Genomic DNA, 16,179 nt, shown 5'->3' with positions numbered 1-16,179 from the left:
CAGGTGAATTCAAAGATTTATTTTCTAGGCAGTGTCCTAGCTTGCATGATTCTGTTTTACTCCTACTTGTGAAAATCAATCACAGACAACATGGTAGAGGAAATTACCAGCATGAGCAGGGAGTTCCTTGAGCAGCAGCTGATCCCTGTACCACTCAAAAGGTTTAGCTCTTTTCCTGCCCATGGTTGCAGGGGTCCATGTATTATTTGGGATCTGTTGTGTGGCTTAAAACAAGAGCTTACCCATAAGAGGTTGACTATGCTTTTTATATGCCCCAGAGTCTCTTGTCTATAACTTATTAGTATGATAATCATTATAAGATCCTTTATAAGATTATACATTGTAATCCAGCAATACATAATGCAATATTATAAAAGCATTAATATTTTATGCATTCCCTGGAGGTGAAAGTGATGCAATAGTTGCAGATATATGGATAGAATATATATTTGTGTGTATCTATGCTTCTCAACTGAACAATGAAGGCTTCTTTCTCGTGGGAACATGCTGTAGTCCTGATTAACTCCAAGAGCAGGATGAGGCAAGGGATGTGTCACCGTGTGCTGGAGCAAGAGGCTTTTTGTGGGTTTGTAAGATGGCAGCACAAACTGTAAGAAATGCCTTTGTGTGTAGCAGGAATATCTGAGCCGGAAGGACATGGAATAGCAGGGGTGGTGCTTGTGAACATGTCAAGAGCTTGAATGAAGCTTTCCACATCTCAAGGCTCTGGTTAGGGGGACGTGAGGATGCTGCACACTCTCTTCCAGAGCCACGAGCCAGTCCTTGTGAGGTCAGTGCTTAGCAGGGCTTGGAGGAATCCTGTAGTAATTAAGCTGAAATCTTTAGTGGAGTTTGCAGCTGCTGCGTTACTGTTGGCAGAAAGCTCATTTCTGAAAATACAGCAGAGAGAATTGTTATTGTTGTTGTGGGCAGCAGGCACGACTGAATCCCTAAATAACTGATGCCTGTGCTTAGCTTTCTTCCCACTGAAGTGCATTTCCTAATCTTTGCTGGTTCAATTTCCCTGCCCAACAATGACAATGCTTGCTTGCTGTTTAAATGCTGTTATTGGTCAATGGTTGGTACTGACTGCAATTCAAACAAAAACAAATGCTGAAGCCTCTGATTTAATTGCTTTCTGATGTACACACACTGTCTGTGAAGCAGGTAGCCTTGCCCATAGACAACCTCTGGTTTAGTCTTGATTTTAAATCTGCCAGCAAAGCCATCCAGACCTCCAGTTCCTGATTCTGCTTATTACCAACACATTGGCATTTTTGTATCTTGGTTTCAACAAACTCCTTGTAGAGGTTTTAAGGTTTGTTTTCCTAAGGTGGTGTGGGCTGGTGCTCACTGGCTCCAATAGGGCCCCTCAGTGGTGTGCATTTAAGGATGGGAGTGTCCTTTCCAGAAGCGTGGCCTCATTCATTTTTATGGATCACTAAATTGCAATATTGCTGAAGGCAAAACCAGCAACAGCAAAACTATCCCTAGTGTAATATTCAACATGTTGTGGAGCTTTAAAAGAATTGGGGGAAAAATGGGTTTTGGTTAGACCTTATGGGATAAAATGACCCAAAACAGCAAAACCACTCCTAACTCAAGAGTTCATCAAAATGATGATGAAACTAATTTGGAAGAGGGAAAGTAAAGGCTGTAGCCAAAGCACTGTAAATTTTCCAGTGGAAAGGCATCTTCTGTTGCTGAGTTGTATTCCATGTTTTGGGTGGTGATATGAGATACTGATGGACATCAGTAAATGCTGCATGTTGCTTACATTAGGTTTTAAATATTATTTAAAGAACTTGAGAGAATACATGGTTACCAAGTGAAAATGATTGTTCACTGATAGGACTTGAAAATGGATTTAAAATTAATAACAAAAATTGAGGTATATGCTCTATGTGCTTTGTTGTCTGCACTGGTTGTGAATGCATTCACAAAGCTGCCCAAGGACCACACTATATAAGTTAGGGGTTAAATAACTTTCATATTATTGTTAATCTAATTTCCATTTGAACTTAAGCCCTTTCACCTGCCCATTCCTGGGGGAAAATGAAATATATTTGCCATAATTGACTTGTAGCTTAATTTCTTTAGGTACACAGTAAGCCAATGATCTCTGGAGAATGTGCTTCTGTTCTAAGAGGCTTATGAACAGAGGAAAGCATTAAATAATAACTTTGAGATATTTATGACTGCAGTGAGATCACCTGACATTTGAGGATTTTTTTTTTAAATCTGAAATTTAATTAATTCAGGGTATTTGGTGGTTCTTAAAGCATTTCATGCTTTTAAAAATTATCTATTTTCTCACCTCGTAGCAAAGAAACTTATATAGTGCTCCTCCAAATAAAAGCTATTAGTAAAGTACCTAAACTGTATGTGATTTTCTAGAGCTGATACCATTTTTGGAAAGTAAAGGATTTTACATAATACATACTGGAGTTGTTTTTATTGTATCCACATCAGCATAAGCTACCCTTTATATATAAATCTACATCTGCCTCTCTCGGATGCTGTCGCAGGTGTTTCTGATGCCTGCTGTTTTTCACATGTTAATATGTCAGAAGGTAGCTGAGGAGCTTTTTTTTGGGGCTGAGATGTGTGCTCATTGTCAGGCCATGGCAGCCAGGGAAGAGCCAGCAGGAAGCCAAGGGCAGCCCAGGGATGTCAGTGGTGGCTTTTCAGCTGGGCCTCGAGGAGCAGGACAGACCCCTTGGCTCTGTGATGGAAATGTTGGTGCTCTTCACTGCCCACAACCTGTGGCACTGTCCCAGAGTGACTCCTCCCAGGGATGCTGCTTCTTCCTCCACCCAGCAAGAGCTGGGAACAGGAGCACCTCCTGCAGCATTCCCAGTTGGTTTGCGCCACCCCTGAAATGGTCACATCATGTAAACATGACCCAGACAAGCAAAAACTGGGCTTGCTGCTCATTAAGCATCTTTATTGCTGTGTGTCTGAGTAGTGAGGAAATCCAAGTGCTCTCCTCAGGACTGTATGTCAAAATAAGGACTGTATGAAGAAAGAAATGCTTTTTAATTCTGGTCATCTTAAAAGCCAAATAGTGAAGGTGATGGAAAAGACGGCTTTTACTGCCTACTCTCAGAAAAAGGAGGAAACAACATCTATAATGTGCCCCCAAAGGAAAGGATGACTGGATATAAAGTTTTTTAGGAATAATTTTCACAAAACCTTTTCTGGAAAGGTGTTCCCAAAACCTTGCCCCAGGAAAAAACAAATCACAGCTATATTCACAGCCTGGATTTTATTTAGTTCCTCACTATTCCAGCATGACTATAGTTCTGGCTGCTCTTAGCAAAGTTAGGAAATGAGTTAGTTTCAGTATTAATATAGTGAGTTCCGTTTGCAAAACCAATCAAGAGCTTTACACGGTGTTCCAAGATACTGGAATTTAATTCACAGGATTTGCCAAAGCTCTATTTTTATTTTGTCTTCATCTGATGTTATCAAGGTTGTTCATGTTCCAAAAATGGATGAGTTTAGCAATAGTTAGCAGTTGGTAATAGGAGTCAAGAAGACCAAGGCTTTTAACACATTCAGAATGTTTAATTTCCCCTCCATCTGATGATAATAACTTAACATGTAAAAAGAAAATAACACAAAATTATGTGGATTTAAAAAACCTCCCACGCACCTTATGGAATTAAAATACTGTGTGGGCCTGGAACCACGAGTATGTTCACTAAGTATCATCTCCAGAAGTATGTTATATTTGAGAAAAAAATTAAATGAAAAATTAATCATTGCTGTTTTATCCAAACACTTCACTTTCCTAACATTTTGCTATGCCCATTAGGTAATCATGCCATTTATGTTTAACTAAATTTTTTCCTTAGGGTGGCATCTGTAGAATTTAAATATCTGCTTATTCATTTGGGGTGTTTCTATAACTGGAACATAACATTGCAGTTAGTCTTGAAGTATGTCCAAGGAAAGGTCGGGTTTTGCTGAAATTTTTATTTATCTGAAGCTTTTTCACACCAAAATGTATTTCAGAGTATAGTCAGCAGTGTATTTCTGTAAGGTTGGGTGATTTTTGGTTGTGGCATGAGGAGCTGGTTGGGAGGCTGGCTTCCCAGGCAGGCTTGGCACAGCACCAAGATGTGCAGTGTGCTTTGCAGAGTCACAGAACAGCCTGACGCAGGAGACACACCGGAGAGAAGTGTGGGAAATCCTCGCTGCTTCATCATCCCAATGGATGTGGAGAGCAGGGAGGAAAGAGCCAAGCCCTTCCCCGAGATGTTTCTAGGAAGCAGTGTCATAAAAAGTCCACAAAACCAAACTCGCAGAAAGCATTTATGGTATATATTTAAGCATGGGAGGATAGAACTCAGAAATTGTTAAAACAAGGTAGGATGGGCACAGTCTTAGTCTGTTCAGGGGTACATATGTTAGTGTGTTTTATTAATAATTAGCCTTTTTAAATTTATCTAACAAAAATCCAAGATGGAAAACTATTCCTTTTTATGGCACTCCTAGTGTTGCAAAATGAGAGCAGCACATGTTATGGAATAGCAAATAATCCTGTTCTGACTGTTGTGACAGGTATTTTAGGTTCTAAGAATTAGATTAGGTTAGAAACACAAGGAGGAGAAATGGCAAAACCTGGAGAGCTGAGAAAAGGTGAAGCTGAGGGTGGGGATCCCTCATTTCCTATGGCCACTTGTCCAAAAATACTGCCCATTACCCAGCAGAGCAGGCAATCCCAAATCCAGAGCTCTGCTTGTCTCCACTGTTCCCAGAGGCCCCACATGGATGCTGAACGTGTTTGTAGCATGTTGAACATGTTTACGTGTTGTTTGTAAATGCTCTTTATAATGTCCCTGCAGTAAATATATCACAATGTGAAAAGTATAAAATTTGTGTGAAAATGTGCTCATTTTCATGATCAAAAGGGCAACGTTGCTCACAGTGAACCCTTTGGAAATTTGAGTTTTTCTGGAAAATAACATGGTGGTTGGTAGAGACTAGAAATAAAACAGAATGTGGGGGGTGGTTAGTAAATATATTTAGGATACAAAAGTCAGGAAAGGGATGCAGAATGACGTGGCAAAGATGTACAAAATACAAATGCATACAAACAAGGTTTTTCACATAGTGATGGTGGCTTTATTATAGAACCTTTGTGACACAGACTACAGCCAAGAATTAAATTTCAAAGAAATTTAGCAAATGTTTTTGTGGTACATATACTTTGACAGGTTTCATTCATAAACCTCATACACTAAGAGCATTTTACAAGGTATTATTATGGAAGCACTAAAAGGATACGGTAACTGTGAGGAGGGTTTTGCCAGAAAACATCTCCTGAAGAACACAGTCATGCACAGAAAACCAGAAATATGCTATTTTTAAAAGAATTTGTATATAGAAAGCATCTTCAGGAAGGAGAGATGGGATGTAATCTTCTTTAGGTATACGCCTGTTAAGATATTTTTATCGTGTACGGCAATCTAATGCTAGCTCATGTAAGAGGGGCTTTGCACATTCCTTTCTCATTTCTGTTAGGAAATTAAATCCTGATAAGGTTCTATATGATGTCTCTTATCACTCTGCAGAGTAGCAATTTAAAGACCAGAAACACATATGGTTTTTCATCTTTATGATCCAATTTTGACCACTGGAGTTTGTTTCCTGCTGCTGTTTTCACGAGGGCAGAAAATGCTTTGTCCAAAAACCACTTACTTCTCTGCTGGCCTTCAGTTTGAGGAATGTTCTGTTAAATCCAAAATGCACGGTTGTAATATTGAGCAAAAATTGGCTTCCTGCTAATAAATTCATACAAATAGTGTTTGGGTTTCTCTTGGCTTTCTTGTTAGTTCCTCATGTGAAGGGCGAGTAAACTGCAGATGAGAAATGGTAGGAAAAATGAAGCATCACTTACAGGTAAAGAATTGACTGTGCTAGAATTTAAGCAATGAGAAGAGCAATTTGTGGGTGTGAGAGCAATCTGTGGTCCCTATAAAAAGCCAGGATGGGCTTGCCAGCCACGAGGGGAGAGTGCAAGGGCAGCCTGGAGTGCCAAAGTCAGCCCCCACGAGAACCTCCACGAGTGGAAAGCCAGAAAGATGAAGGAGCAGCAGCATAGAGGTAAATGTGTGCCCTGCATCCTTACATGCAATCTCATTTTGCAGTGGCACTCCCTGAGCATTATTTTTATTCTCAAAGACCCTCAGTGAGATAATTTTGTTACAGCTCCTGCTTTTCAACCTTTAGGGTGTTATTCCAAAACTAATCAATGTTTTGCTTTCTGAAAATAACATGGAGGGCATAATGGAGATGAATATCCAACCAAAAAACTTAAATTGCTGTCTTTAAGGGTTGATTTTTAAATATAATCTGCCTGCAAGTACATTACGCTTATGGTCATTTGGATACAAATACACTTTTATAAGAGAATTATTCACTCAGGAAAGTGAGCAGAGGGAATTTAGAGAAGATGTACAAAAATAACTAGGAAGCTCAAGGAATCAATTTATGTTCAAGCATTAAAGTAATGACAATAAAGCTTTACCAGCAGAAGCTGCAGAGATGTCAGTGTCTTGCAATAAAGCATGATTATTTATAAAAAAAAGGGAGAGAAAAGCTTGAAGAATATTTTATTTCAGTGTTAGGTCAAATAATTGATGGTGATTTCCAGCTGACAAAGAGGTAGAAGCACAGGCATTTAAAAGTGGCAGGTTTAGGCATCATGAGGGAGTGAGGGACTGTCCTGCCAGGCTCAGGCTTAATAAATACAAGGTACAAATCCAAAGATGGGCTTCAAAACCAGTAGGGTGGAAGTATTTTTGTTGGTTTAGAGGCTGGGCTGGTTGGTTGTTTGTTGCTTTGTTGGGTTTTTGTTTTTCTTGTTTCAAACTAACTCAAGATCAGCAAGTTTAAACAATATTTCTTCCAGAGTGGTGACAATTTGAGTACAGATTTTTTTTTCTTTCTGCATGTATTTTTTGGTTTGGCTGTTTTTTTTTAAAGTAAATGCATTTTCCTGTAAAGACTGTAGCACATGGGTTTCCAGGGAATAGTTCAGTTGTGTTTTGACTTTTAAGACATTTTATACTTTCTTTTCCTCTTAACTTCAGGCATTTAGAATGCCTTAGGGTCACTGGTTCTAGTGGGAATGCTGATGCTAAGGTTAGTTCAAGGGTAATTTAATATATTTAGATATTGAAATTCTGTAAAAGCAATGATGCTTTGAGTGTAGGTCTAGATAATAGATATCTTGTACTAGATTCAGGTTTGTGTGGAGAGAAGGTAACATGCAGTTACAGAAATATGTCAAGTGACACTGGAGCGTGTTACATAGCAATAATGAAAGTAGAAAATTAAACTACTAATGATCCAAACATATATATGTTTATATGTGTGTATATACATATATATGCATGCATACATTGTGTAATGATTATGCAAAGAAGGAAGTGGAACATAATCTTTTAAAACTGGAGAAGATTTTTCTTCTATGGCACTTCCCATGTAACTATCACAAGAAATTGTTGATCCAAAAGACCATGTGAACAAAGCTGTAGAGTAGAAAAATCATGGAACTAATGTGCTGCACTCTAATAATAAATAAATGATGTCAGAGTACTCATTATTTTAATTAAACTAATGTGTAGTCATTAATAGTTATGATACTTTATTCCCCCAGATGAGGATTGTTAATTCAGGACTCAGCAATACAAGAGCACCCTAGCTCCAAGGCACCCCAAAAACTGGATGAAGAAAGAAGTGTTCATGTTGCTGTTTGGACACAGATTTGTAGTTTACCCATGGCAGTTGTCTGTTAATAGTCTTTTGCCTTGTCTTCTGTGATCACACAGGTCTTACAGATACTCAAGGAAAAATGCATTTGGTAAAACTTGGCATGATTTATATAGCTTGGAGCAATGAGTAAGTTCTTAAATGAATTATGTAGACATTTTTTTTCCTTGTCCAAATGCCAAACCAGATACACTGGGCTTTGGAAGTCCTCCCTATTTTTAGAGCAATACTGACTTGGTTTTTTGCCACATTTATTTTTTCAGGCTAGTAATCTATAATGTACTTGAGATATTTTGATATGGTTATCTTTAATTAAACACATAACTTATTAATATTTTGCAAGTTGGATTAAATTCTTTTGATAGTATTTTAACATGCCAATTTGTAATTACATTCTTTCACTACAGCAGACAGATTGGTAAGTCATGAGTTATTAGGGAAAAGAAATTGTTCTAATGAATAAACAGGGCCCTTCAGACAGTAAGCTGATAGTGTCAACCATCTATCAAGCAACTCAGAAGGGCCAAAAAAGGACTTTAAGGCTGTTACTGGACTCTACTATCTACCAGTATTTAAATCATAATTAATAAAAATGGTGTGGTTTTAAAAGCATGGCAATGCATCAGATTATATAGTATTAGAAATATCCTTCCCCAGCACGTGCTTAATACTGTACTGTGTTTTGGTATTGTTACAACTGGTGCCCTGTGAAAGTGAACCAGTTAATGCCTGATGTGATTTATGGTGCTTTAAGCTGGGAGGTCGTAACCATAAATATTGTAAAGGGCTTTGATTTTCAGATTATGCCAAACATTCCCACTTTGAAAAATGGATCTTGCTGAAATGTGTAACGTTGGGAAAGTAAACACAACATTTTAAATTTAATTTCCATTCTCTTCTGTGACAATTACAGATCACATGAAAAAGGAAGCCATCATAGCACGTCACATATTGAACTCGATGAAATGTATTACAATATGAATCTCTGGAGCATTTTTTCCTCCAGTGGGGCTCTAATTTATACCTGCTCGTTCAGGAATAAATAGCGCTATTTTCTGACCTGTCATCTGTCTCACCTCAACTCTCTTCAGGTTTTACACTGAGAAAATGATGTCGTTTAACCGAATGCTAAAGCAGCAAACTGTGTTAAGATTAATTTTATAGTCCAGCCCTGAAAAATTTTAGACCGATTCTGTTCATCCTTTCATTGCTGTGCCAGTAGGTTTCCAGCGTGGCATGTGTACACATCGGGTGGGAACGTGTGCATGGAGGGAGAGACAGAGTGATCGAATGAATGAATACAGAAATGAGTGAATACTGGTGGTGCTCAGGGTTCTCCTGAACTTCCTGATCTCATTACCACCACCCAGTGGAAAAGTCTGGAGCTAATGCCAATTCCTGGTGTGAACTTCAGGGTTTCTTCCCACAGAAATACCTACTGCTTCAGAAAAGGAGCCCAAGCTCACAGATGTGAAGTTTCTAATTGACTATGGAATATTTTTTATCAGTTTTTTAGACTCCAGATTTTTTAACTCTGGAAAAAAATTGTGTGGCTGTTGGCAGGGAAAATAATCTGGTTGTAATAAATGGCCACAAATCATCTGCTATCCTAGATTTCAAAATTTACAATTTTCCTATTTATTTGTGGATTTCCTTTTATCAGGTTTTCCCTTAATGTCTCATTTACTTTCATAAAATATTTTAATTTCTTAAGTATCTTGCAAATGGTGTACTTTTTAACAAAGCAAGTCTTAACTGGATAAAATTCTAAAAAATGTAATTGATTAAAAATGAAAACTTGGTGCTCATTATGTAGTCAATTCCATCTCCAGAAAAGCACCAGATGCAGAATGACTGCTTGAAATCTCTTTGGATATTGTTTATGGTGTTCATGTCTTGTTTGCTTTAATGTAATGCTAGTTGTGTACCTTACCTGCTGGATTTTATTGAGCTTTGGCTGGTGGCTTGGTAGAATCACACCCATTCTGTGGTCTTCTGGCTTCTGCTTTTTGATTTATGAAAGGGTGTATTTTTTTAATGAGTTTTTTTGTGTTATCACTGAACAATTGTTCCTTGCACTGTTGTGCTAGATTGTTAGAGAAGTGAAACTGAGAAGATTTTGTATAGCAGTCAGTTGGGAAAAGTCATGGAATGGATTGGATTGGAAAGGACCTTAAAGACCATTTAAAAAAGATCATCTGAAAAACAAAACTACTTAAAAACTGCCCTGTCACATGCAGGGACACCTTCCACTGGAGATGGAGGCATTTCCTCGGAGATAAAATCCAATTTTTTTCTTATGATGTTGGATAGTTTAATTTCATTTATTCTGTTAGGATTTGACTTGGATATTCGGTTTGAATGGATATTGGGAAACCGTAATTCCATGACAGACTGTTTTGGGGATTCATTTTCCAGTTGCTGGCTCCATTTGCTTTTCACACTCTATTTGACAGAGGATTTGCTTCTATGGAAATGTTTAACATAGCACAGTGAATTGCATTTTCAGTGTTTGAAATGCTCAGGAGTGGCTTGTGCAGCCATCAGGTGTTTTGGCTTGGGTCATTGGGTGTTTTCTGGCCTTTGTAAAAATATCTTGCTGTTTAATACTATTATAGTACATCAGTTACTTGTTGGTGTCATCTCATGTTCAGGGTGTCATTTGCAATTTTATTTTGAATTTTTATTTGTCCGGTTTGGTTTATTTGTTAGGAATGGATTAGAGGAGAAAACAAAAAGATGCTGTGTCCTTGTTCTGTTGGGGAAATTCTGCAGAATAAACATTAAGAAGAGAAGATACAGAGAATGGTGTATTATATCCAGTAACAAAACAGTTTTTCCCAATAGTATCCTAAAGCAGGCAGTGGTAATACTGGTGACTGGGAAAAGCAGGAGCAGAGAAGTGTTTGCATTTCTGAGCACAGGAATGTGGTGCTAGGTACAGATGTGGATATGTGAAAAGAGGGAGGGGACGATTCTTGCTGGACAAGCTTTTCACCTGAGCTGTTCTAATTAAGCAGTGGTGTGAAATTGTGTGCTTTGAAGGGCTGAAGGACCAAAGAAAGAAAACAGAGTATGTTTTGATAAATCTTTGCTGCTACTTTTGGGATTGAGCTGAAATGCTAGACCAAGCCTTCCCAGGGCTCTCCCTGTGATACAACTCTGGGAGCTGCAGGGCTTTAAGGCACTGCTGCCTTTCTTAGCTTTGTGATTCCAGCACTCCATTCAGCTCAAGTGTTGGAACAGGGAGCCCACTCTGATACTCCTGACACACCATGGAGGATGTGCTGGGAACTCGGCTACCAGAGTATCCCAGTTTCCTCTATCCTGCTCTACCACCCCCACAGCTGATGAATGAATGCACTTGTAATACACTGTATAATGCACATTACCCCATAATGGCTTTTAAAAGGTACTCGGGATACTCCCAGCTTTCTCTCTGCTTCGTGCAAGGATGATGGGCATCTGAAATAGGGAAACACATACAGGGCTCGGTGAAAAGGAAAAAAAAAAGAAAAAGACTAGTACAAGGAGACTGAAAGTGCAGGAGATGGTAAAAAGGTGTGTCTCAGGCAGCAGATTACTAACAAGGAGATATTCTTAGGATAAAGTGAATTTTGTTGAATTAACTAAGAATTGCTGTGGGAACTTAATTTTGAGTTCCTTGTGACTTAAGCACAGATATTCCTTTCTATCCCTGATGGGTATGCTTGAAGAGAGTGAATGATTTCTCAGGATATGTTAGTAACACCTATGCTGTGCCATGCTTTAAAAACCGTAAACCAAAAGAGTTTATACTTTTGAATATTTTTTCTGGGTTATGCTAGGATTATTTCTTAAATAATAAATATTATTAGAATGAAGAATACTGAGTATACTCACAGGCACAAAAATGATAGAATGCACAAGAATTAGTTTTATTTGTTCACTGGCTTCTAGTTCACAAGTTTTCCAGAAAATCTCTCAAATCCATAGCCTGTTTCTTGAGTTGGTATTTGCTGTTTTATACAAGAACAACTCCTTGGAGATTTTTCCCAAAGAGAAGAATAAGAGAATGAGTAAATAAGCAGCACTGGTTATTATTACATAGCAGAGATTTGAATAAATAGCAATATAAAGAGCTGAAACCCCAGATACTTACCCAGGAGAACAGGACAGGGATGGAAATGGGGAAGACTGATGGTAGGTAGAAGCCATAGCATTAGAGATTATGAAATCAGCAATTTATTAAAAATAAAAGATTTGGGAACGAAGCAGCATCTTGAGTCTGTGTGATCATAATAAACAGAATGAGGCAAGAAAACTTAGGTGAAGGGTTAAGATAGATCAGAGATCAGCCAAAAAAAGAAAAAAAAGTGCCAACCAGAATAGGCAGGACTAGAAAATATATATTTTGCTTGTTTGGTGTTATTTAGGCTTGTCCTTTGTTTATTTAGTGCTTTGGAGGAATCAGTTGGTTTTTAATTGTTTGTTGGTTTTCCCTCCCTTAATAGAGGAAGACCGTGATTTTCATGAGCAGAAGCTATAGCAGCTTTTAATGCTTTTTCTCACTTCTGTTTAGTATAAAGCAGGGTGAACCTTTGAAACCTGAGCTGTGGAAGTAGGTTATTCCTCTGCTGCTGCAAGATGTTCCCAAGTCCTTGGACTCTTAACAAGAGCGTGCAAGCAGTGCCTGCACGTCTCTGAAAGGCCAGAGAGCAGCTGTACAAGCCTGAAAGGGCCCAGGTATGGCTGTAGAAGTTGTGAGTAAATGTGTCTGTGCAAGGATTTCAGAGAAAAAGGTTCCAGTTCTTTGAGATGGTGGATGTGTGGAGTTTCATTCCGAGGCAGAAGGGTCCTCACATATCAGTAATGTTCTATTTAGAAGGCGGAAAAAATTGTTCTAGTCCAAGTTGAAATATATTTATTCCCAGGAAAAAGTTGCCTAATTTTATTTCTTGCATCATTTTATGGCTTTTCATTACTCTATCATACCTAAACTTCTGATATTTTTTGAGAGGGAACGACACCCATGATTCCGTCTGAAGGGGAACCAGCCCTTAAGTGTGCTGTGTTTTTAAATTTATCAGGTATTTATAATATTGACTTGATTTTCACATGGCAACGAACTTGCTGGTTATTTCTAGATGTACACGTACATCATCATAACCAGAAAAATCATGTTACTGTGCATGTACATTATGACACTCTTTTTTTGGCTGTAACAAGACGCAGCAAATTCTGATCTCTCACCTGTGGCTCAGCTGTCAAAACTTTCCACTTTTGCCATTTCTGTAATTCCTTCCTAAGAGCTGGAAATGCCAAAGAATGAGTGACAGCTGTCAAAATTTACTATTCACTGTGTACCACCGGAGGTAATGATAGAAGATATTTATCAGAAGGGGGCACATCTCAAAAAACTGGGGCTTCCTTCATCAAGGATGCAAACACCTGAGACAGTTTGTGCCAGGGAAATGTTTTGTATTGTGTCCCCATCCTGAATCTTCTGGCAGCAGCTCATCTATTTTGGAGGACAAGATGATAGGACACTGCTATTATGTTGCCAGCAGTAAATGCTGACTAAGAGACATGTTCAGATGTTACATCATGTTTCTGGGCTGCTTTTCTAAGGTGTTCGTTCTTTTGGCACTGGAAATTCATCCCATCAATCTTGATTTTTACAAAGCAGAATAAAGGTAAAGCAAGTTGGGAGATGAGCCAGCCAAGAGTATTTCACACCTCACATGAGAAAGCTCCAAATCACAGATATCTTATGGGGCGGGGGGGAGGGGGAAGCACCAACAAAACAACAAACCACACTTTAGCATCTTTCTTGTGCACATCTTACACTGTGGCAAATTCTGGTCACGGAAGCCAGCTCTGGTTTGTGTGCTGCAAAAAGAAAGGAACGCTTATTCTGGTGAAGGAATAGGGGTATCCTATAGCTACCTCATGCTGATGTACCTAATGGTTTTTAGTCCAGTTTGCTGGGGGCTTTGTAGAACCGAGCAGAGCACATTACACGGGCGTTGAGGCTGAGGATCGCAGAGTCTGCGCCAGAGCCTGCGAGAAACCATGGTTGTTGTCCTTTTCCTTGCAGACGCCCAAGCCCTGCGAGGCCGGGTGGGCAGAGCCGCCTCCGCCGGCGGCCCCGGGCCCGGAGAACCGTGAGTAACCGCGGGGCAGAGGCGGGCACACAAGGAGGAGGGATGCGGGCCCCGGGAAGGGGAGATGCGATCCCCCAAGGAGCAGGAATGCGGGCCCCGGGAAGGGGAGATGCGATCCCCCAAGGAGCAGGGATGTGGGCGCCCTGGAAAGGGGGGATGCGGGCATCCAAAGAGGAGGGATGCGGGAGCCCTGGGAAGGGAGGATGCGGCCCCAAACGCTTCCCGATGCCGTGACCCAGAAGTTTTGCCAGCCCGCTCCTGATCCTGCAGCTTGCCGGGCGGGATGCGGCGGGGATGGGCTGCGGCGGCCGCAGCCCAGCGAAGGGCGGGATGGAGCTTACCCCGAGCGAGGATGAGAAATGACCGATTTCCCCCAATTACGTTGTCACGGGCCAGAGGAGCCGAGAGCGGCGGGCGGGGGCGGCGGCCGATGGGGATCGCTCCGGCCCGGGCAGGTGGAGTGGGGTGTTGGAGAAATATGTCAGAAAAAAGAAAAGGGCGCGGTGGAGGGCGCGGAGGCTGCTCGGAGGAGGAGGAGGGCGGGAGCGTCGGGCTGGGGGCGTCGCACCCCGGGCATCTCTCCATGCCCACCCCCCCGAATCCCGGAGGAATCACACTCGTCGTCGTCCCCACCCCCGGAAAAAGGAGGGCACACCCCACCTGCGGGGCTCGCTGCGGTTGGGGCGCCGGCTCTGCCCTCTCCCCCCTCCCGTCCCCCTTTACCTGCCGCCGGCCCGTCCGCGGCGGGGGCAGCGGGGCGTGGGGCGGTGGGTGGCGGTGGAGGCGGCGTGTGACAGATGTCCTCCTCTGACAGCGCTCGGTACCAGCCCAGTGGCTCCCTGCCATTGGCTCAGTGCAGCCGACCGGCAAGGCTGCTCGCTATAATAGCACTATGCCTGCCAGCGGCGGCGGCAGCTCGCTCGGCTCCGCCGCGGCCGCCCCGCCGCGCATCCTCCTCCCGCGGCCGCGCCGCGCCTGAGGGGCCGCACCCCCGGCCCCCGCCGGCCCCGGCCCCGGCCCTCCCCGCCCAGCCCCGCCGAGCCCGGCCTGAGGAGGCGGCCCCGGCCCCATGGAGTGCTACTACATTGTCATCAGCTCCGCGCATCTCAGCAACGGGCACTTTCGCAACATCAAGGGAGTTTTCCGCGGCCCCCTCAGCAAGAACGGGAACAAAACTCTGGTAATGGCTTCTTCCCCTGCCTCCCCCTTCCCCCTTCTCCTCCGGCTCGCAGCGGCAGCCGGGGCCGCCCGCCCCTCCTGTGCCGCCGCGGGGTCGCGGTGCCCTCGGCTCCCGCCCGGGGCAGGCGCTGCCGCGTCCCCGCAGAGCCTCCGGCGCGGCGGCCGCGGGCGGAGGGGCGGCCCGGGGACCCTTCTGGGCGGGGAGCCGCAGGGCCGGGGCTCCGCAGCCCGGGGGAGCGCGGGGAGAGGCGGCCGCCGCTCGGCTGAGCGCGTCCCCCGGCGCGGGGGCTGCCCGGTGCCCGCCGGCCCCGTCCCCCCGTGCGGGGACAGCCGCGGGTCCCGCCCGGGGAAGTGCGGGAAGGGACCCGAAACTTGTCTGTTTGCTTGTCCGAGCCCTTTGGGTAGAGAGATGCGTTTGTTCGAGCGCAGCCTGGGAAAAGATCCGCGGTTCGGTTTGTTGGCTGCCAAGTTCTTTTTGAAAGCAGAAGTCAGGGTTTGACAGGACTCGGTGGGTTTAGGCAATTTGGCGGAGGTGCTCCGGAAAGCCTGCACAGGCTATTCGGGCTGTTTCTGAATTCATCCTCCATACTTAGGCGTCTTTGCATCTGTTGGCTTTCCTATGGTTTTGCTGACTCGCTGGAACTCGCCTCGTGCTGTTACTGAACTTTAATGGAAGAGTGACGACGCAGTAGCCTTGGCAATACATTTGCTCTCCTGCCTGCTCAGATAAAAGGGATGTAGGATAACGGCAGGCTGGGCGAGCTGCATCGCAGAACATCTCAATCACGGCACAACGCAGTGTGGACAGATGTCTGGAGAGGAGGATGGAGCTGAAAGGGGGGCTTAGCCACGTTGTTTATCTCTCTCTCCCGTCACTGCCTTATTCTGAAATCCTCTTTGGAGGAGATGGAGCAGAACTTACTCACCACATTCTTGTTCCCTCGAATGCACGACCTATATTGATGGGGAATTTACTGAAGTACTTAACATTTGCTAGAGTTGGCAAGCTTGCAATTTCTCCCTAAATAAAGAGATTAAAGCAAGTCTGAGCCAAGTCATAAAAATAGTA

At 42.7% G+C, this 16,179-nt stretch overlaps 1 protein-coding gene and 1 long non-coding RNA gene across 6 annotated transcripts in view; one reads left to right on the top strand and one right to left on the bottom strand.

Annotated features, from left to right (window-relative positions):
• Positions 1 to 247: 247 nt before the first annotated feature.
• On the bottom strand, positions 248 to 14,782 carry LOC121470293 (uncharacterized). The gene is made up of 2 exons (XR_012056824.1): positions 14,655 to 14,782; positions 248 to 890 (listed from the first exon to the last, which is right to left on the bottom strand). It is a non-coding gene; the product is annotated as an uncharacterized lncRNA (long non-coding RNA).
• ZNF804A (zinc finger protein 804A) overlaps positions 12,473 to 16,179 on the top strand; it is a 229,914-nt gene continuing 226,207 nt past the window's right edge. For 4 of the 5 annotated variants that reach the window (XM_072931619.1, XM_072931618.1, XM_072931620.1 and 1 more), the window contains exon 1: positions 13,964 to 15,111. In XM_072931619.1, the coding sequence (XP_072787720.1) occupies positions 15,001 to 15,111 (111 nt within the window). In that variant the 5' untranslated portion in view covers positions 13,964 to 15,000. Of the gene's footprint in view, positions 12,511 to 13,864; positions 13,932 to 13,963; positions 15,112 to 16,179 lie in introns of those variants that run through there. The other variant, XM_072931621.1, reaches the window with a different exon arrangement.

The sequence above is a fragment of the Taeniopygia guttata genome, chromosome 7 (assembly GCF_048771995.1).
Source record: "Taeniopygia guttata chromosome 7, bTaeGut7.mat, whole genome shotgun sequence".
In the NCBI taxonomy this organism is placed as follows: domain Eukaryota; kingdom Metazoa; phylum Chordata; class Aves; order Passeriformes; family Estrildidae; genus Taeniopygia; species Taeniopygia guttata.
Note: the sequence above shows the minus strand (reverse complement) of the source record. Positions and strands in the feature narration are given on the sequence as shown.